This window comes from Populus alba, chromosome 14, assembly GCF_005239225.2.
Source record: "Populus alba chromosome 14, ASM523922v2, whole genome shotgun sequence".
In the NCBI taxonomy this organism is placed as follows: Eukaryota; Viridiplantae; Streptophyta; class Magnoliopsida; order Malpighiales; family Salicaceae; genus Populus; species Populus alba.
In genome coordinates, this window is record NC_133297.1 from 21827276 (window position 1) to 21851053 (window position 23778).

The 23778-nt window shown below is 34.7% G+C and overlaps 2 protein-coding genes across 5 annotated transcripts; both read right to left on the minus strand.

Annotated features, from left to right (window-relative positions):
- Nucleotides 1-3473: 3473 nt before the first annotated feature.
- LOC118031238 (nuclear transport factor 2) lies at nt 3474-5811 on the minus strand. Its single transcript, XM_035035592.2, has 3 exons — nt 5054-5811; nt 4848-4982; nt 3474-4627 (listed from the first exon to the last, which is right to left on the minus strand). The coding sequence occupies exons 1-3, from the start codon at nt 5090-5092 to the stop codon at nt 4412-4414; spliced, it is 390 nt and encodes a 129-aa protein (XP_034891483.1). The 5' UTR covers nt 5093-5811; the 3' UTR covers nt 3474-4411.
- Nucleotides 5812-5948: 137 nt separating this feature from the next.
- LOC118031236 (pre-mRNA-processing factor 39-1) lies at nt 5949-14904 on the minus strand. Of its 4 annotated transcripts, none has more exons than XM_035035588.2 (14): nt 14725-14904; nt 13822-14311; nt 12817-12926; nt 12175-12404; nt 11394-11561; nt 9593-9965; nt 8964-9107; nt 8542-8694; nt 8341-8457; nt 8044-8124; nt 7760-7909; nt 6934-7236; nt 6680-6784; nt 5949-6550 (listed from the first exon to the last, which is right to left on the minus strand). In XM_035035588.2, the coding sequence occupies exons 2-14, from the start codon at nt 14279-14281 to the stop codon at nt 6434-6436; spliced, it is 2511 nt and encodes an 836-aa protein (XP_034891479.1). In that variant the 5' UTR covers nt 14282-14311; nt 14725-14904; the 3' UTR covers nt 5949-6433. The 4 variants fall into 4 exon arrangements, with proteins under 4 accessions (XP_034891479.1, XP_073260425.1, XP_034891480.1 ...); XM_073404324.1 differs by having other exon boundaries at nt 9809-9965; nt 14725-14903; XM_035035589.2 differs by having other exon boundaries at nt 5949-6547; nt 14725-14903.
- Between the last annotated feature and the right edge of the window lie 8874 nt (nt 14905-23778).

Below are 23778 nucleotides of genomic sequence, written 5' to 3' on the forward strand. Positions count from 1 at the left end.
CCACCCTTTCTTATAAGTTCTTCTAGGTCAAAGAAAGAGGACAAAGAAAAAGAGATTTTAAAGGTTTTCAAGAAAGTAAAACTCAACATTCCTTTGCTTGATGCTATCAAGCAAATTCCCAAGTATGCCAAATTTTTGAAGGAGTTGTGTACTACCAAGAGAGCTTTTAAATTGAAAGGTCATGAAATGGTAAGTATGGGTGAAGTTGTATCTGCTGTTGTTCAAAAGAATATGCCTTTGAAGCAAAAAGACCCAGGCGTATTTACTATCCTATGTGTTATTAGTAATGCTAGTTCCAAAATAGCCTTATGCGATTTAGGTGCATCCATTAGTGTTATGCCAAAACATGTTTATGATTCTCTTAGTCTTGAGCCTTTGAATAAAACTAGCATTGTAATACAACTTGCGGATTGTAGTTTTATTTACCCACTTGGTGTGATAAAAGATGTCCTAGTCAAGATTGATAGTTTGGTTATTCCATGCAACTTTTATATTCTTGATAGGGAACATGATTCTTGTGATTCATCAAACAAAACTCTCATATTGTTTGGGAGACCATTCTTGAAAACTGCCAATACAAAAATTGATTGTGGTAAGGATACTTTGTCTATGGAGGTAGAAGATGAAAAAATTGAATTTAATTTTCATGATGCAATGACATATCCTTATAGCAATGTTTATTCTATCACATGTTATGACCAAGTTGATAAGTGTGTGCAGCTAGTTCGTGATTTTAATAGTGAGGATGGATTAAGCATAGCTTTGAGCTATGGCTATGATTTTACCAAGATAGAAGAGATGGAGAGGCATATATGTGTACCCCGAAACATGCATGACTTAGCATTGGATTTGCAAGCTTTGCAAATTGTCCTCTATGATGCAGGAGCCATTTATCCCATCACGGACAGTGAATGGGTAGCGCCTATCCTTTTGGTACCCAAAAAGATTAGAATTACATTGGAAGAGATTCGAAATGATGCTTATGAGAATGCAAAGATTTACAAAGAAAAGACTAAGAGTCTCCATGACCGAATGATTACAAGAAAAGAGTTTAATGTTGGAGAAAAAGTCCTTTATCATTCGCATTTGAAACTTTTTCCTGGAAAGTTGCACTCTCGTTGGATTGGATCCTTTGTTGTTTCTAATATTTTTTTCTTATGGTGTAGTTGAAATTACAAGTTTAGAAACTAACAAAGTACTCAAGGTCAATGGACATCGCTTGAAACCTATCTATGAAGGTTGGACGAAAGAACTCACTGCTTCTGTAAAGTTAGCTAAACCAATCTATGAAGAATAAGCATGCAACATGTCGAGCCAATGACATAAAACAAAAGCACTTACTGGGAGGCAACCCAGCACCAAAAAACAAAAAAAGAACAGATTTGCTTTCTTTTTCCCTTATCTTTTATTTTTCACATTTTACTTTTGTCATTCTCCTATAATCCTTTTCTTTTATTTCAACATTGAGGACAATGTTGTATTTTAAGTGTGGGGGTACTGGGAATGTTGGTTTTCTTATTTTGATTTTCTTTGTTGTTCTAAAAAAAAAAAAACAAATTTCTATGTTTGATCTTTTGAACTCCTATTAGTTTATGAGAATGTGAGTATTACATATGAGAATTAATTGAGATAGATGGAGATATGAATCAAATGAAGGAGTGTGCATATAAGCTGTAAGGTTTAATTGGTTTAGGGATTGACTTTGAGAATATGTCATGTTGACTCTATAGTGTTATACCAATGCAAGCTTTTGAGCCTTCAACATTATATTCTTTGATTGTGCATTCTTTTAATGATATGTATCTCTAGAACTTGCTTCATATCTTGTTGAGATTACACTCACATTACATATATACATGAAGATGATAAAGGCATTAGGAATTTTAACCACTTGAGCCAAAAAGCCAACCTAAAGCATATTATCCTTAGTGAGCCTCTTTTGAGCTTATTTATCTTTTCTTTGCTTTATCCATGTATAAGCCTTAACTTTATATATGTTTTCCTTTTCCCCTGGCCAAGGATTAGTAGAGCATATACTTGTGATATTTTCATGGAATTATGGTTGGAAATTATGTGAAAAGAAAGAAGAAGTGATGCTTGATGAAAAGATGGGCAAAGTTGCGAAAAAGAAAAAAAAAAGCATAAGAAAAGGAAAAGGAAAAAAAAAAAGAAAAATAAAAAAAAAGTTCCTTTATATTCTTAAGATTTTATGTTGAAAAAGCTTGAAATCAAAAGAAGTTAAGCATTGGTGATTAAAGATGAAAAATTTATATGCTTTGATGGAATATCTTGTTTGAAATATTATTTTTCAGAATACTCTACTTTCTTTGGTTTGAACATTTTCTCTTACTATCTTTTACCTCACCTTAACCTTAGCCCTATTACAACTAGAAAAAAAAAGACCTTTTTGATTCATGCATTGTTTGTAATATGTTGGTAATGGAGATGAGATTAAAGAGCAAGCTTATGGTAGAACATATTCATTGATTGAATTTGAGAGATTTAAACACATAAGCCTTAAACACATGAGTGTTGGAGTGTATATCAATGAGAGGACCTATCATTTTGGCATGGCATAGATTTCATTTAAATCCCGACAATTAATTGAGTTTTGAAGTTTACATGTAAATAAATTCATGAAAATTTATACTTTTTATTCTTTTTAATTGTGTTCTTGTTTATAATGCATATATTTTTGGATATTGATGGGAGATTAGGAGATTGGTCATAGTGATTTGATTTAATGTAACTTCAATTTGATTTTACATATCCTTTCTCGAGGACAAGCAAGAGCTAAGTGTGGAGGTATTTGATGCAACCATATTATTCAATAGTTTCACCCACATTTAACTAGTGTTTTGCATATGTTTTATATATAAAATGGCTTGATATTCTCTGTTTTATGTTTTGAAGGCTTTTTTGGATGAAAGATGCAAAAATGAGTAAATTGAAGGTAATTGACACATTTGACCTTCAGTTGATGTTTTGTGCAGAGCGTGAACTCTAAAAGTCAAAATAAAGTGATTCTAGTGGCATTAAAAATCTAACATCCATACCTTTCTGGACATCTAAGACAAGACAATAAAATAAGGAAGAGCATGGAAATCATAGCTTTCAAAGTCAAATCTCGCAATCTGCCAGTGTTGACTTCGATTATTCCGACTTAAATATCTAGAGCTCTAGAAGTCCAATTGATGCAAACTCAATTTTTTTGGATTCCTGACTCAAAGGCCTATAAACGCTCCAAATTTTAGCCAAAAATGATGTCATATGAGGGAGATATGATTTTTCAAAGATGACAACTGAATTCTGCCAACAAACAGGTTTCGTGAAGAAACGAGTCCAAATTACGTTCCGAAACATCTAAACCAATATCCAAGTTTTTATTTTAGCAATTTAGCTCCTCTAAGTCAAAGTTTGAAGATTTAATGCAAGACTATTTCTTTTTTTTTAGGAAAATAGTTATTGAAGTACTTAAATGTAAACAATCTACTTAAAAGATGATTATTTTGTAAAATAGAGACTAGGGTTGCATAAGATATAAAAAGAATGAGAGAAGAGAAGGGGGGCAGCCAGCCAACAAGAGAAAAACACCCCTCTCCTCTAAGAAACCCTAAATCATGCATTCTTCCATCTTTTTGATTAGTTGTTCAACAAACATGCAAGGCTAAACTTGTTTTCTTGGTTGCAAGGACATGAAAACCTTCGAATTTCAAGAACTGTGAGATTTATTTTATCCTTTCTTTTAAGTTTATATGATGAATATGTTTGTTCTCCTATGCTTATTTTTCATATGATTGTTTATTTTAATTGCTAGAGTGGACTCTAAGTTATCATTGTAGACAATCTATTACTAAGTTTTATATCAAAACCGGAGTTGTGGTATATAGACTTGTGAAACAATTGAGTTTAATAATTGTGGCGAATCTACGTTATTAATCTTAGGGAGAACATTAAATCAAATCAAACATAGACTGCAGACAATTATGTTTTCTTGATTAATCAACTTATATAGTTCTTAAGGCTACCATTGAATTAAATTATTAGTGCAGACACTGTGATTGTTTGATGGTTAGAGTTAGTTATACGGCAGATTCGTTAACTAATCAATGTTAAGAAGAGATAAAAATTCAAAATATAAATTGATGTTTCGTTTCCATGATCAGTTCTGATTTCTATAGGTGGATGTATGCTTGCAACCAAGGTTTGTCCTCTTGATAATTTTCTGATTTTATTAAATTTTGTTTGATAGTTTTCTATTTTCTTTTGCTTTAGCCTAGATAACGTCCAAAACCCCCCTAAATTGCATATCATCTAGCATAAAAATCTGACTTGAACCTTTCTTGTGAGATCGATTCTTTGCTTGCTCTATATTATCTTATATGTTGTGTTTGAAGTTAGGGTAATTAATTTATGCAACCGCGACATCGCAACATATAACATAGTAACCCTTCTCCTGTGGAGCCAGGAAAAAGGTCCGCACAAATATCCTTCTGTTAACAAAATCCTTGGTCTTGACAGACCCAGACACCATCACCAAAACACCTCCATTCCATGAATCGAGAGAATTGATGGTCTTGATTTCAATTGCAATGAGGTTTAGAGACATGACAAGTGCATGGATTTGCTGGCGAGAAACAAAGGAGAAGCAAAAAGAAGGTGAGTAAATTCCACAAGAAGGGAAAATCACGAAATAACTGACTGTTAAGAATTTTCCTGACAGAATAAATAATTCTTCTTGGATTCCCATTTCAACCCCGACTGTATTAGGCAGAAACCTTCGCCGGCGGAGTTAGGCATACATGAAAGAATCAAAACATTTCGCATGGAAGGAGGAGGAAGAGTACCAGCATTGTGTTGGCAGATTCAGTGGAACCGGCATCGATACGAGCCATGTTACTGCTACCAGCATAGAATTGATGTACGAGATCTGGATGTTGTTGGAGAACCTGATAGTACTGTCCTACAAAGTAGGAACCAACCTAGCAAACAAAAATCAACACTCACCAACCAACGAGAGATAAAGGTTCAAACAACAAATATGGAATCGTACCTGAACTGCATTTACAGATGGATATGCACTCGCCGCCATTTTTATTAACCAGTCAATTACCCTTGTTAAACAACAACAACACGCTTTTGCTCCAAAACAAGAGCGTGGAGAGAGAGACACTGAGATTTAGTTAGGGTTTGTGATTATGATATTTCTTGTTTACAAAACAGAGAGAGAGAGAGAGAGGATGATAATATATATACTAATTCATGGCTGTACGCTCTTAGCCGTCACGACCGCGGAGTGGCTTGGTTGGTTTTGCTCCATACGATTATCTACAAGTGAATCTGTCACTGTCAGGTAAAAAGTTATTCACAGCATTTTCCTGCAACAGAGGAACCAGAGGTGGCGGCCGGGCTCCAAAAGTGGGAGCGGAGCAGACAATCCTTGCCTCAACAGGACTAGGGGGCTGGCTCCCTCTGGGCAAGAAGCTATGCAGAGCAGAAAACGACCTTCTTTTTTCTTCTTTTTTTTGAAGCGTGCGTATCCATGGCACCCCACCTACAGCGAGGGAAAAAAAAGAAACTTCCTCCTCCTCCAGCGCCAAGCAGTAGAGGCGAAAGCCCCGCGGTTTAAAACAAACCTCTATTTAATTATTGCTCTCAAAAAGGGTTCTTAAATTGGTATTTCTTTATGCATCCACAGGAATTAATTAGTAACGGATCCTAGAACCAGAGGACCGCGCTGAAAGAGAAGAGGAGCCGCGAGAGCCCTCTCTTTACTTTAGAAGAGATGTTTAAATCAATACTCTATGCGCAACACAGCCAAGTTCCGACAATCAGGGTTTATCGAGGACGGATTAAAATAATATATTTTTTTAATTCATTCTCTTCATTTTCGTTAAGATTCATAATTAAGATAACCTCAATTCTCATAATCCACATAACAGGTAGTCTGACAAATTCACTCAGTTAGCTTTTATAATTTGTTTTAATTTGCCTAAACATTTCTTCTTACATATTTCAAAAAAAGGAAAGATTTAACACGACCCGCACACTGATCTAAACTAAAAATACTCCCTGAGACACTCACGGCAAGCACAACCACCATCAACAGGAGTTTAGTTGCGTGAACCACCAAAATCGAGAGGATTTGAGTCCAACTAACTAGAGGAAGTAACCATTTTCCGAGCATATTTACGTTCTTGTACGTACGTGTGCAAGACAAATGTTATGAACACGGGGGAGGGATATGGGCAAAAGATTTTAACCGCTACCTACAGAGATTACTTCCTCATCTTCCTCTCCCTTGTGTGCATTTTTGCCTACACCACACCATGCTGCCCCTTGTTCCAAAAAAATACCCAATGTTACGAGTAGATTCAGCAAAGAGATGGGCACAAAGGAAGAGAAGGATACACGCAGGATAGTTCCTGCCAGATCAGTAGTAACTCCCATAGTAAGGTTGTGGAACAGGGGCTGGCTGCTGCACTGGAGTCAATGCTGCTGCTGCTGCTGCTGCTGGTGGCTGCGCGTAACTCTGTTGCGGGAAAGCCTGCTTGAATCATAAAAACACCATCAATTATAGAAACAGGAAGTACGATGTCGAGAAAAGGAAAAACAGTTTTTTCATTCCAGTAGTGTATAGACTAGTGCACCCCCCCTCATTTCTTTTTCTTTTTTTTACCTGGGCAGGATAGGAAGGAGGATAAGCACCATAAGCAGCACCTTGTGCACCTGATGCAGGAACTTGAGGACTAGTATAGCTGCCTCCATAACCACCATATGCAGCCTAGTTACATAAAAGAATAAAATTTGGAATATCACTTCCATGAGGTAAACCTTAATACTGCTTGCAAGACACTTGATGATGGCTGAAGACAAGCATGCAGCGTCATTCATTATCAAAAACTAGTGTCCTTGTGTAAAACGGTAACCTACTTGTTGGTTATAGCCTGGAGTCCACTGTTGCGTCTGTACTTGTGTGGCTGGTGGCCAGGCTTGAGGCTGTAGGCCATAACCAGCTGTCCATTGATTTTGTGCACTTGCGTATGCCCCCATCAGAGACTGTGCGGGCGAGGTGGCATCAGAGTAGGCTTTGGCTATTTTTTCCCTATCCGAAGAAAGGTAATCCTCTGCATGGCGCTTTTTCAATTCTGACTTGCTACTGTGGGGTAAGAAGAACTTGGCATGCCGATCAGCAGCCTTCTTTATAGATTGAGCATCTCCAAAGATACCTAAAAACTGAAGGGGGAAAAACCACCGAAAACACAAGGAAATGTGATGAGAAAACTAGGCTCAGCCCAATCCAACACCAGAAACCTCAGCCAAGAAACTCAGCACCTCTTAAGGATAACCATTGCCAGCAAAATGTACAAAATCGATATCATATTAACATATATTCATTGTGCAGTGACTGAACTAGAGCATGCCCTGTAATACACTAATAAATTTCAAACAGTATTTCAGATTGTATAGCAGAAGGAAGTCTGTAATTTGATAAAATGTAAACCAAACTAGATTCCAGAGTCTACTTATGCCTCCTTGACACACACCACAAAGCAATTCTTAACATCCTCTTCAATGGAATAGTAAATCTTTTGAACTTCTAACATAGTACAACCCATAGCAATGGAGAGAAAGAATTCTACACGGCAGCGTAAAGTCATATAACTGTTCACAGTAAGGTTAACTGTAAGCCAAAATTTGATTAAATTCTTAAACAGAAGGTAGATTTGAAAATGGATAAAAGAAAAACATTGACTACCTCCAAGAAAATGCAAGACAGCTCTTCCCTCTCAGAAGCACTAGCAGCATTGACACTGTCCGAGCTGTTCAAAATGAAGTTATCAACCAACGAATCAATATAATCGATTCGTTTTGGCTGTGGCAGAAATGTCTCGAGATGTATCAGGGCCTGCATACAGATGTAACAACAAACAGAATATTAGTAACAGGAGAGCATTGTAGGAGTTATAGCTTAACAAAGATAGTGTTTTCATGCTCAACTACAGAGAGAGAGAGAGAGGGAGGGAGGGAGAGAGAAGAAACCTCGAGAAGTGGCTTTGAAAATTGGGCATTCTCAAGTGCTTCGACTAGAACCTCTCTGGCTTTCTCTACATTTTTTGATCCCTGCATTAAAAAGGATGAACCAAAAAACATTGCAGGGAGGATGAAACCATCAAGAACACTGGCCCAATACATCAGGCATTTAGAATAAATGGTAACAAGAGAAAAACCAGTATACCAGGAAATCATATCTGAAGTTATACACAGCCATTAGAATTCAAAGATTAAAAAGAAAAAAGGAAATAGCCTCACAAATATGCACAGCACACATAGACCTACCAAATATATGAACCGGGCATATTGTGCATACAATGCTGGCAGCACTTGTGAATGCTCTTTTCCCTTTTCAATGGCTATGGCCTGTTCATATAAGGAGAAGGCATCTTCAAGATTACCCTGGGTAATAGAAGAAATAAGTCAAGCCATGTGGCATCTCAATCACAATTGAGAAGTCCTAAAAACTTGCTACAGCTATCTTACCACCCGATGCTCCATGTTTGCATGCTTAGTGATTGCTTCAAGAAGACCAGGGGCAATTTCAGCATGCACAACTTGGTATGCAGCTCGAGCACCAGGTATATCCCCATTTTGCTCTTTGAAGCGCGCCGCAAAAAGGTGAATCTCTGGTTGTCTCTGTTAAATATTCAGTTCATAAAGTCCAGGCATGATGATGAAAGTATGTAAAGTAAGAGACAAGGCAAACAACGCTGCTAACATGCAGCCATGCAGCTTCATTTTAATTAATGCATTTGACGACTAGCACGTTGCAACATTTTGGTTTGTATAAAAAACATACAAGCAGAATTAAATCCACGGCAATTACCAAAAGTTTACCATGACATGCAATAACTAAAAACAAAAGATAATACAGAGCAATAGAACAAGCCTCAGAAACTTCACACCTTGACAAATACTTGAGTTGCACGAGCGAGAGCATTATTTGCAAGATCCATATTCCCACAGGCTTCCATGCACAAGACATAGCGTATCCAATACTCGGTATAATTGGCACATGCTATTATGCATCTTTCATATAGCTTGACGACCTGACTCAAGAAAACATGCCATCACAGTCTAGAAGGTACAGTTGAATCCATCACCATATTAACAAAAGGAAAGACACAAAGCACAAAGGAGGTATGCATAAGAAATACTCCATTGGGGAACAGAAAGGCCCCTCAAATACGAAAGGAGGGACCCTCCTTGCCAGACAGAAGATGTATAGGAAGGCAAGAAGATACCTGCATGCATAACATATGAATTTTAAGAAGAATAAAACTTTAACACATACAGGAACCTAGTCTACTGACAAACGAGGGTTTGAAATACTTAGCCTCATAGAAACCAAATCGAGGCCCATGCTTTAGTCTCAGTTCAATTTCCCGTTAAAAATGTTGCTTCATCCAATGGTTTAGCCAATAAAGCATATGATGCAGCACATATTACTTAACTGTAAGCCAACGTATAACAAGGTACAGCTAAAAACTAAAAACCAAAAAGATCAATGAAGAACTTAAACAAACCCAAATACCTTATTGAAGTCATCCTCTCTTTCTATCATATCCAAATAGTTATGCCAATTTTCAAGCTCTGCGACATTAAGGGGCCGCACATGAAAGTAGGGCCTCCTAATAGCATTTTCAAAGTCAGAGATCTTAGAATCGAACTCTTTAGCTTTCTTATATATCTCTTCTCTAACGGCGATATACTTCTCCAACTCCTCTGCTTCTCCTAAGCCAGCACTTACAGGTTTAGAAGGCAGTTCAGCTGCATCAGGATGGACCTCTCCCTCGTCTGCTTGGCCACCATCCTCCAGAAGTGTACGTGCTGCAGCAGCAGCAGCAGCTGCTTCCTCAGCAGTCCTTAATTCTGATAAAGGTCGACTTGCAGCAAAAGCCTTAAATCTGAAGGCCAACAAAAAGAACATATGTAAAACTATACGTCTCATTCGCTTTTTTCTTAATGCTTGTGTCATGTATCTGCACTCAACAATCATATTTAAGCAAAACACTTCTCATTGCCCTTTTTTTCTTTGATAAGAAAAAACCTTGTCAAAGAACAGAAAGGAGAAATCCATGTAAAAAAACAGAGTAGATAATTTGTGGTGTGGAATCTAGATTTATGCTAGAAGATCACCAACGAACATAAAACAAGGTATTTGAACTTAACAGCATCTAGAAACACATAGTAACCATTGTGAAGGACAAGAACTTTGTAGAGCAACTGAGATACTAACAAAAAGCACATCTAAGTCAAAGCTAATCAATCAGCAGACGTTTTGGGAAGACACGGTAAAAAGATCCAGTAAAATCAAATTTAGCAAAGATCCGATGTTTGTTTCAGATGGCATTGTAGCCTGCCATGCCAGATACCTTTCAGATGGACAACCCCTGTAAAAGTGCAAAGAATGAAGTAATACATATGCCAAAAACGCAAAATGCTACACATGAAAACCTGGACTTTACTAGAAGCACACATGCAAACATTTTTCTAGAACCCCAACAGCCTGTTAGTGAAGTAAATACTAACTTGGACACAGATCAAGAAGGCATGTTACTCATACTCAAATATAGGAGTAGGATAACATCCACACCAGAAATGGATATATACATTTATTCTAAGTTTCCCATATTTGAAGGACCAACCCAAGCACCCAAGCCCATATGAGGCATCCATATATGTCTCATATGAGTATATCAGGGTAAGCACAAGTCATGGCAATGCCCTAGAGTTGACAACCACCTGCTTTCCCAGTAAAATACAGTGATAGTTTAAAGAAAAAACCAGCACGAATCTAGTTTCTTGTGAAAGACCTTTATGGTTGAAATGGCAAAAGGTGTTCATACACACGAGAAACCGCTTGCAATACCGAAGTAGGGACATCACTCAATTCAAAATGAAGTTCACAAGGGGGGAACAAGAACCATTAAGTCAACAAAACAGTCAAGTGTTACAAAACTTAATCTTCAGCCAAAACCAACTAATTGTCACATTCAAAACATGGGACAACATCGAATCTAATGCACACAAGCTTTGATAGTGTGCAGATAAAAAAATAAAAGTATGAACCTCAACTAACTGATCCTAATCTGAAGACTATTATTATCACAAAATATCGAGTAAAAATGGCACCTACACCAAAATTTATGCATAACAAAGCAAAGAGTTGTCAGCTCAAACAAATACAAAATAACCACACCAGCTACAGACACATTTCAACATGTAAAAAATGATATTATGGAATACAAGGATTTCATAATTATATAACACAAATCATCAACTCAATAAATGAAGTTAGCCAATAATATGCGAATGCTAGAACAGAATATTACCTATTGAAATAATCATCCAGCTTTCTGTTAGGAATCTCTAATATCCGTGTATAAATCATCGCAACACGGCCCCATTCTGCATGCACCTCTTCATATTCGATGTACTTGTCCCAAAGGTGGTAAGACAGATAATCTGTTCCAACATAAGCTAATCCTCGCTCAAAAAGCCTGATTCACAGAAAAAGAGAAACATATGGTTAAGATATAAATATGGGCACAGCACAATCAATGCAGACACTTCCATAAATTGGAGACCCGAGAATATCGCTGAAGGAGAAGGAACAATTCACTCTTAACAGCACAACACTTCCAAATGCTGCATTTACCTTCCTTATAAAACCATTCTATGTCTGAAATCCAGCACAGAATGAGGCCATCTTAGCCTTTATTTGATGAGATCTTCCCAGCAGCATTTTGCATATTGAAGCACCTCAGAGTCTCAGTTTAAGACATCCATAATTCATAATTAACTACATTGCTATGATGGCGCCCTTGAAAGGAGGAAGGAGAGATGGGATAGGTATAATGAGACCGGAAAAAATAGAGTTGGCATGCTAAAAAAGAATCAAACAGCTACTCATCCAGCAGCCTAAAGTTAAAAGGTTTGCACAAGAGAAATGCATTTCTAAAGCATTCCCATCAAACCTTTCGCCAATATGTGAGAAATCACTGTTGCAGGTGCACTGAATTAATGTTAGAGAGCGACAAAAATCACCAAATCCTTGTGACACAGGAAAGCAACACGGGCTGATAACAGAACAGATGTATGTACAGCTATTACCTTCTAATGGTCTCTGGATCTCCATACATGGATATGGCAGACATGCAATAGTGCAACCAAATGTCCACCGAGTACGTGACCCCGAGAACAGCCCGTTCATAGACCTCCACAAATTTGTCCATAAAACCAAGGCGTGCTTCATGATCTGCATACTTCTTCCAATATCCATAACACAATGGAAATTCACCCAAAAAAGCATCATACACTTTTCGAATTTTCAATATCTTGTCCTGCATAATGTATAGGTGAACATGTTAGCTCCACTAGAACAAGCACTCAGATTGCAGCTACATACATATAAAACAAAGTAAGTTCAGAAAGAATAAGAATTAGCTTCAATTGATAATTGGTATAGCATAGTAATTCGTTTTCCTCTATTATTTAATTGTCAAATCCTAATTTCCTACAGATTAATTGACAGTTTAATCATTTGAGTACAGCTGGGACCAGCTCACAAAAGATGTCTTGAAGGTAATCTGCTTTTCATCCAACTTATGGAAGATCAAACAAAAACAAATTTACTCCATTTTCTGAAATTCAGGAAGTTCAAAACATCTTTAATTTGCATGAGAAAAAATATGTTTGCTAGTAAAAATATGAGAACAGAAACCAGCAGTTCATCATGTGTCTGATATTGCATACCCCAGCCACTTTCTCCGTCTCATCTATCAAGGCAGTCCATGCATCAAAATCCAAAGAATTAGCCTTCACAATGCTCCACAGCCGGTCTTCTTCAGCTGACATTTCTGGCACTAAAGAAAGGGAGAAAGCATTAGGTAACACCTAATAACTGCTGAAGAGAATCATCTGCATACAGTTTTGGAGGGAAAAAGAAGAAAAAATAGAGAATGTCAATAACATGGAAACATTCATTTCACAAGGAAACAGACTCTCCAGTCGACCCTAAAAGGGAAAGCAAGGAAGTCAACAATATGAGTTCAAGAAAATTATTCATCAAAGTTATTATTGGAACAAGGATCGAAGGACTCCTACACATTTGGCATAAGCTTTTCAAGGATTGTATCTTATATCAACTTTTCAACCGGATTTGAGTGAACAGCCTGCTGTGCTCATCAATCATTTCACTGTTCACATTTAGATTCAGATTGAAGAATATGTGAAGCATTTTCTACAAAGCTCCACTATGTTTCATGCATAAGAACAAAACCATCATGTAAACCACCAATATGCCTTGAAAAGAAAAAGAAAAAAAGTTGAAATGCCTAAGAGTCACTTGAAAAAGAAAAGATAGTACTTTAGTGTGTATCACTGGGATTCAAAAGATACATAGACCAATAAAGTGTCACATGAAATTGTAAAAACCTTGCTCTTACTTTGCATCAGACAGCAGTAGCATGCATCCTATTATCAGCTGTGCACAAGGAAATTTACTAGTCCTTTGTGAGATCATTCAAGAAATGGAAAACAAAGGAAGCTCTACCTAGTTAAAAGTTTTCAGAGTCAGGTAAATTCCATTAATACATTTGGAGAAATGATAAACCCCTCCCATTCTTGTATAGCAAGGGCAACATCACAAGCTCTTATGCGGCATGCTTACCATATTGTACAACCTATATTCTTTAAAATGCTATATTATAATCTCAACTAACACATATACATATAACAAGCATGGCAGAGAAGACATACCAGAACCATCCACAAACTGTTGCACAGCATCAGCTCCACCCACAACCTCTCCAGCATTTCCATTCTCAACTGATACCACAACTCCAGCTTCAGTACCGATGTTTCCATTTACAGCTGAATCATACCCAGAAGCTTGAGGTGGTGCAATAGATGCATTTTCTGCCACAGCTGCATTGTTAGTAGTACTGTCCATTCCAACAACTGCCTCTGTCCCATGCGTTGCCTCTACATGACCATCTAGCACAACAGAAGTAGAATCTGTACCATATGCATTTCCAGTATAAGCTGCCTGCGCTGCAACAAAAGAAGCAGTGAAATTCCCAGTACCCTCTGCAGTGTAAACGCCGGGACCAGGAACAACATTTGCAATGGCATCAGCATAGCCAGTAGAAGTATAGCCAGCCGCTGTATAATCCATAACTGCAGATGGTTCAGTTACTACTGTCTCACTATCTCCCATACTCTACAACTTGTACTGCTACAGTATAAGCTGCGATAATACAAGCATAACACATTTTTAATTATCATGTTCTAAGAAAATCCAGGAAACCACGCAATTCGTTTCAGCCTTGAATTCATTTTGTTGAACACGATTGACACGGATTTAATTAAAGCATTCAAGCTTCCAATCATAATTAATATAATAAAACAACAATTATGCTATTGCTAATCCAACATATTCACAAAATTTAGAAAACTAATTCCAAAAAAAAGAGAGCAAATATTACACGCAATTATATACCCATTCGATTCACTTACAAACATAGAATCAGATCGCAAATGGCTTGACAGATAATGAAGCAATAAGAACAACGAATAAACCCTAATTTCAAGGTCTTGAACGCAAAACCCTAAGTGAAGGCCGTAACTAAGAGGACGAGACGAGAGAGAAAATGGAGTTACCTGGTGGTGCAGAAACGACGCCGCGTTTGGCTCGATAGAAAGTTCTAGATTAGAGTTTGGCCTTTCTAATATTGAGTGAGAGATCTTTGGGTTTTCGGTTGCTTTTTTGAGTTTCGGATTTTGGTGGGTAACTAAACTCCAGAAACACCGAGAGGCGCGAGAGCAAAGTGAGTTGCCGACGCGGAGCTCGGTTTTTATATAGTGCATGGGAGTAAATTATAAATTAGCTCCTTTAATTTTGAAAATGAATTAAATAATCTCTTTAATATAAAAAAAAATATATATTTAATTAATCCCTTAACTAATGTTGAACATGGTTAATTTAATACTAATTTATCTCAAAAAAATGTCTTGCTTTCTCATTAATATTTACATTACCCAATTCTTTTTTATATTTCTTAGAAATAAATTGGGAAAGAACATAAAATGAAAAAAAGACTAGTTAATTAGTTTTTAAAGCTAGAGGCATCTTTTAATTATTTTTCAGAAATTAAAGGTGTTGATTTACCATTGGCTCTCTATAACATGTGTTGTTGTTAATAAAAAAAAATAAAAAAAGGTGGCGCTTTTACCATGCATTATCTCATAAAATACTATTTATTGTAATAATATTTATATTATTATTTTTTGTTTTTTTTTAATTCATATTTCTTTTCTAGATTTTATTCTTTAATTTTTCATTTATTGGATATTGGATTTCATGATTTGTTAAAGTTTACTTTCTATATAATTATCTTAGTGTTATGAATTATGTCACAGATTTGGTGGATTAACCCTATTGACTTGAATTATTTTTTTTTTAATTTTATCATTCGATATTGGATTGATTAGGAATTAAGTTCCATAATTTTTTTCAGTTTACTTTCTAAGAGATTATCTCGATCTCATGACCCAAGTCACAGGTTTTGCAGGTTAACTTGGATAGACTCAGGTCGTTTTATTGTGTTTTTTTTAGATTGATTTTTTTTTTAATTTATCCTTCAACAATGAGTTTATTAGGAATTATGATTCATAATTTATTTTAATTTTTTTTTTAAGAGGTTATCTCAGTCTCATAACTCTGATTGCGGGTTAACTTAGGTTAACATGGGTCATTTTTTAGTTTACTTTCTATTATATTATCTTAGTCTCATAAACTGAATTATGAGTTTGACAAATTAACCTAAGTTAACTCGGGTTGGTTTTTTATGTCTTTTTTAATTGAATTTCTTTTGCAATGCATTCTTCAATATTAGGTTGCTTCAGAATTAAGCTTTATAATTTATTTTAATTTTCTTTACATGGAGTTATCTTTATCTTATAATCGGAGTCATGGGTTTACGCATGTTAACTTGAGTTGATCTGAATCATTTGTTTTGGGTCTTTTTTCAATTGATTTTCTTTTTTAATTTCATTTTTCAACATTGAATTAATTTGAAATTACGCTTTAAATTTTATTTTGATTTTTTTTATATTGAGTTATCATGGTCTCACAATCCAAGTTGCGAATTTAACAGGTTGATCCAGGTCAATGCATTATATTGTCATCTCAATATTTTTTTTAAAAAAAATATATTATCTTGAATTTTTATAAGTCAAATTATATTTTTACCACAGTTTGAGTTATTTTTTGACCTGCCAAGTATATCAGGTCATATCAAATCAACTTTTACATAATTTTATTTTTTTTACTACAAAAATATCAATAGGACTTGAATGCTTTTTTATGTTAAAAAAAAAATTAATTGAAGCACAATAATGATCCTATTTTGCTTGTATTTTCCAATGTTGCTCTTAATTTGTACCATTGAATTGTTAAGTGATGATTGGTTTAACTTGGTAGTATAATTTTATGATTTTTAATGAGGTATTTGTTATGTAAAGTAAGTTTGGGTTCCCTATCTCATGTGGTAGGAAAGGAAGTCCCAAGATAGGTCGAAATCTGAACCCACTATAATTGTGTTTAATTGACAATGAAAAGTACAAAAAAATATTTCTCAATATTTTCAATCATTCATTGTTGCAAAACTACAAAATTAGTTAAATTGTAAAATAATAATATAAATTGTGGTATAATAAGTAAAATATAAAAAAAAATCGCATGGTAGTTTTACTATAGACTTTGTGTTGTTTCACTCTCTAGTAAATCACTATGAATTATAATAGTTAATTTTTTCAAAACTTTTAATTTGGTATTTGAACTTTTTTTGTGCAATTAAACTCTTTTGAGCCTAAATTGGTGCTCGATTGCTTTTTTTTTTTGGAAGAAATGGTTGAATTAAAGGACAAAAGATCAAAGTGGAAAAAAAAATAATAAGTGGCAATTTTGAACTTTATATGAAAAGTTCAATTATGTCTCCATCCTTTTCAGTTAATTGGTGGTCAATCTCTTAGGTTGTTAAAAATTCAATTTTAGTACCAAACTTCATTTTCATCAGAGGAAAGAGAGGATAATCAGATTCCTACGTAGAGAGAGAAAGTTACCATTGACAACAATTCAAACAACCAAGATGGTCGATATCAGTGTCAATAAGTTCATTTTAATGATAAAAGTTTTACCTAGTTTTTTTTTTCTTTTTCCTTTATTGCTATCCAATTTTTGATAAACTTTTTTAAAAAAACCAAAAATAGCAAAAAATAACAAAAATCCAAAAAATATGTTTTTTGACGTCTTTGTGTCACTTGCAATGTCCTTTTTCTACACGTTCAGTTGTCAACGAACTTTTTAAGTCGACATTGAAGTTACTCTTTCTAAAAAAAATCAAAATTTGCAAGGGACCAAATATAAAAAGAAAGAAGTTGAGGGGCTAATTTTTTTTTTTGGTTGCTCGGTCACCAAGTTTGCTTGGAGACCAAGCAATTAGAGATAACAAACATTTTTTTACCTATAAATAGGTGATGGTTACACACATAAAAAGGGGAAGAAATTATGAGAGCAAACAAAAAAAAAAATACCTAACCTTTTTTTAGCTTAGCTGCCACCCCTCTTATTTTCTTTTCTTTCTTTCTTCTTCCTCTCGAGTCAGCCCCACATACCGCTGACCCCCTTAATTCTCTACTCACAGGCCTCCATCTACATAAAATCCTCCCTCTTTTAGTTGTGCCTCCCATCTCCACTGTCTTCCCCATAGAATAGCCTCACTTCCCAACTCCTCACTAACCTAGCTCTCCATAACCACAACATTCACCCTCACTTGTCTTTCTTTCTCCTTTATGTCATCAACACCGACACCTAAAACTCCAACCCACACACAAGAAAAACAAAATGATTAGTAATTAAAAGTGCATGTTTATCAAGGGTTTATATCATTATTTTGCACTTGAAGTATCAATAACTCCTTAACTAAAGCATGTTTTATAATAACAAGTCCAATACTATAAGGTACCTTAATATATGGTAAATGTTCATCTTAAATGCAGGCATATCACATAAATCAAAGGATTGATTGATGAACTCAACTACTGAAATTTGTGAAGATAAAGAGAGGGTGAAGCTTAGAAAAGAGATGTTGGTGCAGTCCAAACTAGAACATTATTCGGTAATTGGGTCATATCTCGAGTTCTAGATATCCAAATGATCTCAAATGTTTACACAGATTTGGTAAGACATAGGCCTACAACTTTCATTTGGACACCAAGATCTAAGAATGCCGTTTTCAAGTCCAAATTATAGCAACAACGGAGAAGTCCGAAGCTGTCCTGCAGCCCAGACACTATTCAGTGTTCAACCCATATCTTGAGTTCTAGAAGTCCAAATGACCTCATCTTTTTTTTTGTTGGAAAGCTGAGACAATTTCCTAGAACATTCCTGAGGATTCTATGCAAATTATGATGTTAGCAATGACGTTTTATTCAGACAAAAAGATAAGGATTGTCACCAAGTCAAGATGTGGCCACCCACTCATCAATTAGTCAACAAATCAATAGCTCCAAATTTTAGCCTATAAAAGGAGGCATTTACCATGTATTGAGGCATCTTGGTGTTCAGATCAAGATCATTCTCTTGCTCTCTTTCTTTGTATTTTGTAATGTTTAAGTTTTATTTGATGCTATATTAATCTCTTGTTTATGCTCTTCATTTCCTTTCCTTTATTTGTATAATTATGTTCTTATCTTGTTTATTTATGTTTCTTTCTTTCATTATGTTTAGCTAAATCTATTATGTCAAGGTGAAAATGGTACACTAATGGTGTAAGAATAAGTATAGTATAAACTCAACATGGACTTTAATGCTTGATATTAACATGTTTTATATTTGTTACCTTGTTCACTTTTAATACTTTGCTTGTTAAATGGTTAATCTAAATTTATGTTGTATAACACTTGGTACAACAAATACTTAACACTTTTATAGCCCATACTGTATGGTATAACCGACACCTGAGCTATGAAAGGAACTTGATTTGTTGTTAATTTAAGTTATAATCATGAATGCCTAACAACATTTACAAGTATTAGCATCATTCGAATAAGTTAACTAATGTAATCATGTTAATAATTTATAATCTGATTGGAACCTCCTTCGTGTGTGGTTTCCAAGTTGAGTAATAAGAGTTTATACTATACTTGTTTAAAATACCATTAGTGGATCCTCTAACCTTGACATTTGTTTTTATCATTGTTTAATCTTTACATTAATCTTCCATCTCAAAGTTCTCATTAACTTCTTCCTCTTCTTTTATTACTACTACTACTACTACTACTACTACTACTATTATTATTTATATTCTTGTTATATTTTATGTACATTAAGTATGCTCTGTGTTTGATCAAGGATCCTGACATTGTTGGTCTTGCCTTGTTCATTCACATCAGAAATTTGTTTATATTATGTAATATATCTCTTTGATCTTTTTATAAACTCAGTATATAGGTTGGAAACCTGTGACCCGATCTTTTAGATCATTCTCAGGTATAACAACGCTACGTACTGAGTATTATTATTATTATTATTATTATTATTACTATTAATATTATTATTACTATTATTGTTGTTGGTGGTGTTGTTGTTGTATTGTTATTTATAATTTATACAATTAACCTCTCTGTGGTTCGACCCCGGTCTTGCCAGGTTATTTATTACTTCAACACTTCTGCACTTGAGAGAAGACATCAAGCTTTTGGTTGTGTCACAAACCTTAACCTCTAGAGTCATTCCTTGACCAGACCCACCATCAAATATCCAGCCTTTCAGAGCTAGTTGTTCCCCCAATCTCCTCCATCATCCTCGACCAGCACCCCATTCTAGCCTTGAGACCATTACTAGCCTATCAGACCACACACCATCTCCTGCACCAGACTTACTTTTAAACGCCCCACAACCCCCTCATTTCCTTTTTTTATTACCAAGACAACCACAACTATTGTTCCCATTCTCCTAACCCCACCATCACAATAACCCGAGCTCAACTGCCACTTCAACCGACCAGACCCACCATAAAACTCCAGCATTCTTCACCACCAAAGTCAACCACCATCAACATGAAAACCAGCTAGCACCGTTCACACCCTTATCCCTTCCTCTTCACTACTAACAGAAGCTTATATTGATGGAGACAAACAGGGAGAAAGATTGAAACATAAAGCTCTAAAAAAACAATTAAAATTGATTATTTGTGTGTTTTTTTTTTGTTTTACAGGCAAAGATCAAGCTTGTTGCTGCCTTAGGGAGAAAGAAAGGAAAAGGGGATCTAAGCTTTTGAAGGTTAGATCTCCCTCCTAAAAAAGCATGAAGGTACATAGTCGGCAACGAAAGGAAGAGGCAGCCTTACTTCCTGACTCCCCATTGACCCAACCACCATTCTTCCTAACCATAACATCCACCCTAACTTCCCTTTCTTTCTCCTTTATGCCATCAACACCAACACCCAAAAATGCAACCCATTCAAAAAAAAAAAAAAAAACTAACCTTAACCTGACTAGACCCGCCATCAAAGCTCCAGCCTTTCAGAATCAGCCATTCCCCTCATCTCCTTCATCGTCCTTGACTGACACCCATTCTTCTGGCCTTGAGACCATCTCATATACCATACTCTCAAACGCTCCATGACCCCTTCACTTCCTTCTTTGTTGCCAAGATATGTGATTAGTACTTAAAAATGCATTTTTATCAAGGTTTTCTATCATCATTTTGCACTTAAAGTATCAATAACTTCTTAACTAGAGCATGTTTTATAATATCATATCTAATACTATAAAATACCTTTAATTTATGGTAAATATTCATCTTAAATATAGGCTTATCATATAAATGAAAGGATTGATTGATGAGTTAAACTACTGAAATTGAGAAGACAAAGAGAGGGCTAAACTTAGAAAAGAGATGTTGGTTCAGTCCAAATTGGAACATTGTTCAGTCATTGGGTCATATTTGAAGCTATAGATCTTGAATTCTAGTTTGGTTTATATGGATAGAAAACTAAGATATAAGTCTAAAACTTCATACGAAGTCCAAATTCAAAAAGGCCAATTTCAAGTTCAAATTATAGCAACAATGGAGAAATTAGAATTTGTCCTGCAGCCTAGACATTATTCAAATTTTAATGTTATTAATGGCGTTTTGTTCAGACATGAAGATAAGGATTGACACATAGTCAAGATGCAGCCACCCACTCAACAATTAGTCATCAAATCAATAATTCCAAATTTTAGCCTATAAAAGGAGGCATTTGCCATGCATTTAGGCATCTTGGTTGTTCAGATCAAGATCTTGCTCTTGCTCTCTTTATTTGTATTTTGTAATGTTCAAGTTTTATTCTATGTTATATTTTCCTTAATCTCTTGTTTATGCTTTTCATTTCATTTACTATACTTATATAATTATGTTCTTATCTTATTTATCTATGTTTCTCTTCTTCATTATGTTTAGCTAAGTTCATTATGTCAAGGTGAAAAGGTTTCACTAATGGTGTTAGGATAAATATAATATAAACTCAATATGGACTTCAATGCTTATATCCTAAACAACTTGCTATTAACATGTCTTATCATTTTTATCTTATTAATTCCTAATACCTTACTTGTTAAATGGTTAATCTAGATTTGTGTTGTATAACACTTGGTACAACAAATGCTTGGCACTTTGATAGCCAACTGTATGGTATAAGCTACACCTATGCTATGAAAGGAACTTGATTTATTGTTAACATAAGTTAGCATCATGAATTCCTAACAATATTTAAAAGTTTGGTGTTACTTAAATAAGATAATTAATATGATCATGTTAATAATTTATAATGAGCTATTAATGACAAATCATCTGATTAGAACCTTTTTTGTGTCTGGTTTCTAGTTGAGTAATGACAAGATCAAAAGATTGATGTCTTCTCCCAAGTGCAGGAGTGTCGAAATAATAAATAACCCGGCAAGAACGGGGTTGAACCACATGGAGGTTAACTATATAAATTATAAACAACAATAACAACAACAACAACAACAACAACAATAATAGTAATAGTAATAATAGTAGTAGTAGTAATAAAGAGAGCTTTAAGATGTGATATTGATATAAGGATTAAACAATGATAAAAAACAATTGTCAAGATTAGAGGATCCACTAATAATATTATAAATAAGTATAGTATAAAATCTTTTTTATTAATCAACTGGAAACCACACACAAAGGAGGTTCCAATCAGATGATTTATCCTTAATAGTTCATTATAAATTTTTTAACATGATCATATTAATTATCTTATCTTAGTAACACCATGCTTTTAAATATTATCAGGAATTCATGATGTTAACTTATGTTAACAACAAATCAAGTTCCTTTCATAGCACATGTGTAGGTTATACCATATGATTGGCTATGAAAGTGCTAAACATTTGTTGTACCAAGTGTTATATAACACAAATCTAGATTAACCATTTAACAAGCAAGGTATTAAGAATTAATAAGATAAAAAAAGATAAGACATGTTAATAACAAACTTTATTGGATATAAACATTGAAGTTTATGTTGAGTTTATATTATACCTATTCTAACACCATTAGTGAAACCTTTTCATATTGACATAATAAACATAGCTAAACATAATGAAGAAGAGAAACATAAATAAACAACATAAGAACATAAGTATAGTAAAGGAAATGAAAATCATAAACAAGAGATTAAGGAAAATATAACATGAAATAAAACTTAAACATTACAAAAATATAAAGAAAGAAATAAAGAGCATGATCTTGATCTAAACAACTAAGATGCCTAAATACATGGCAAATGCCTTTTTTTTATAGGCTAAAATTTGAAACTATTGATTTGATGACTAATTGTTGAGTGAGTGGCCGTATATTGACTTGGTGACAATCCTTATCTTCTTATTTGAACAAAACGTCATTAATAACGTTAGAATTTGAACAGACTTAACTATGAAAGTTCTAGGAAATTGTCTCAGCTTTCTAGGAAAAAAAATTAAGGTCATTTGGACTTCTAGAACTCGAGATACAGGCTGAACACTAAACAATGTTTGGGTGCAGATCAGATTCGGACTTCTTCGTTGTTACTACAATTTGGACTTGAAAACGACCTTTTTAAATCTTAGACTCCCCATGAAAGTTTTAGGCCTATGTCTTAGCTTTCCATCCATATAGAGCAAACCTAAATCCAAGATCTACAGCTCCAGATATGACCCAATGATCGAATAGTGTTCCAGTTTGGACTAAATCAACATCTCTTTTCTAAGTTTGACCCTCTCTTTGTCTTTTAAATTTCAGTAATTAAACTCATCAATTAATCCTTTGATTTATGTGACAGACTTGCGTTTAAGATGAACATTTACCATAAATTAAAGGTATTTTATAGTACCAGACTTGTTATTACAAAACATGTTTTTGTTAAGGAGTTATTGATATTTCAAGTGCGAAATGATAATATAAAAGCTTGATAAAAATGCACTTTTAAGTATTAATCAAGTAATAAAAAGCATTTCTATTATACTTATTTGAAATATCATTAGTGAATTCCCTAACCTTGACAACTATTTTTATGATTGTTTAATCTTCACATTAATCTTACTTCTCAAAATCCTCTTTAACCCATCATCATCATCATTATCAGTTGGAGTCTCTATCTC

Excerpts from the sequence above, each read along its gene's own strand:
- LOC118031238 (XM_035035592.2), bottom strand. The coding sequence starts at position 5,092 with ATGGCGGCGAGTGCATATCCATCTGTAAATGCAGTTCAG. Across the intron at positions 4,983-5,053 it reads CATCTGTAAATGCAGTTCAG|GTTGGTTCCTACTTTGTAGG; the intron begins GTACGATTCCAT and ends TTTGTTTGCTAG. Across the intron at positions 4,628-4,847 it reads AATCTGCCAACACAATGCTG|CAAATCCATGCACTTGTCAT; the intron begins GTACTCTTCCTC and ends GTTTCTCGCCAG.
- LOC118031236 (XM_035035588.2), bottom strand. The coding sequence starts at position 14,281 with ATGGGAGATAGTGAGACAGTAGTAACTGAACCATCTGCAGTTATGGAT. Across the intron at positions 8,695-8,963 it reads CAACTCAAGTATTTGTCAAG|AGACAACCAGAGATTCACCT; the intron begins GTGTGAAGTTTC and ends AATATTTAACAG. Across the intron at positions 6,785-6,933 it reads CTCCAGGCTATAACCAACAA|GCTGCATATGGTGGTTATGG; the intron begins GTAGGTTACCGT and ends TTATGTAACTAG.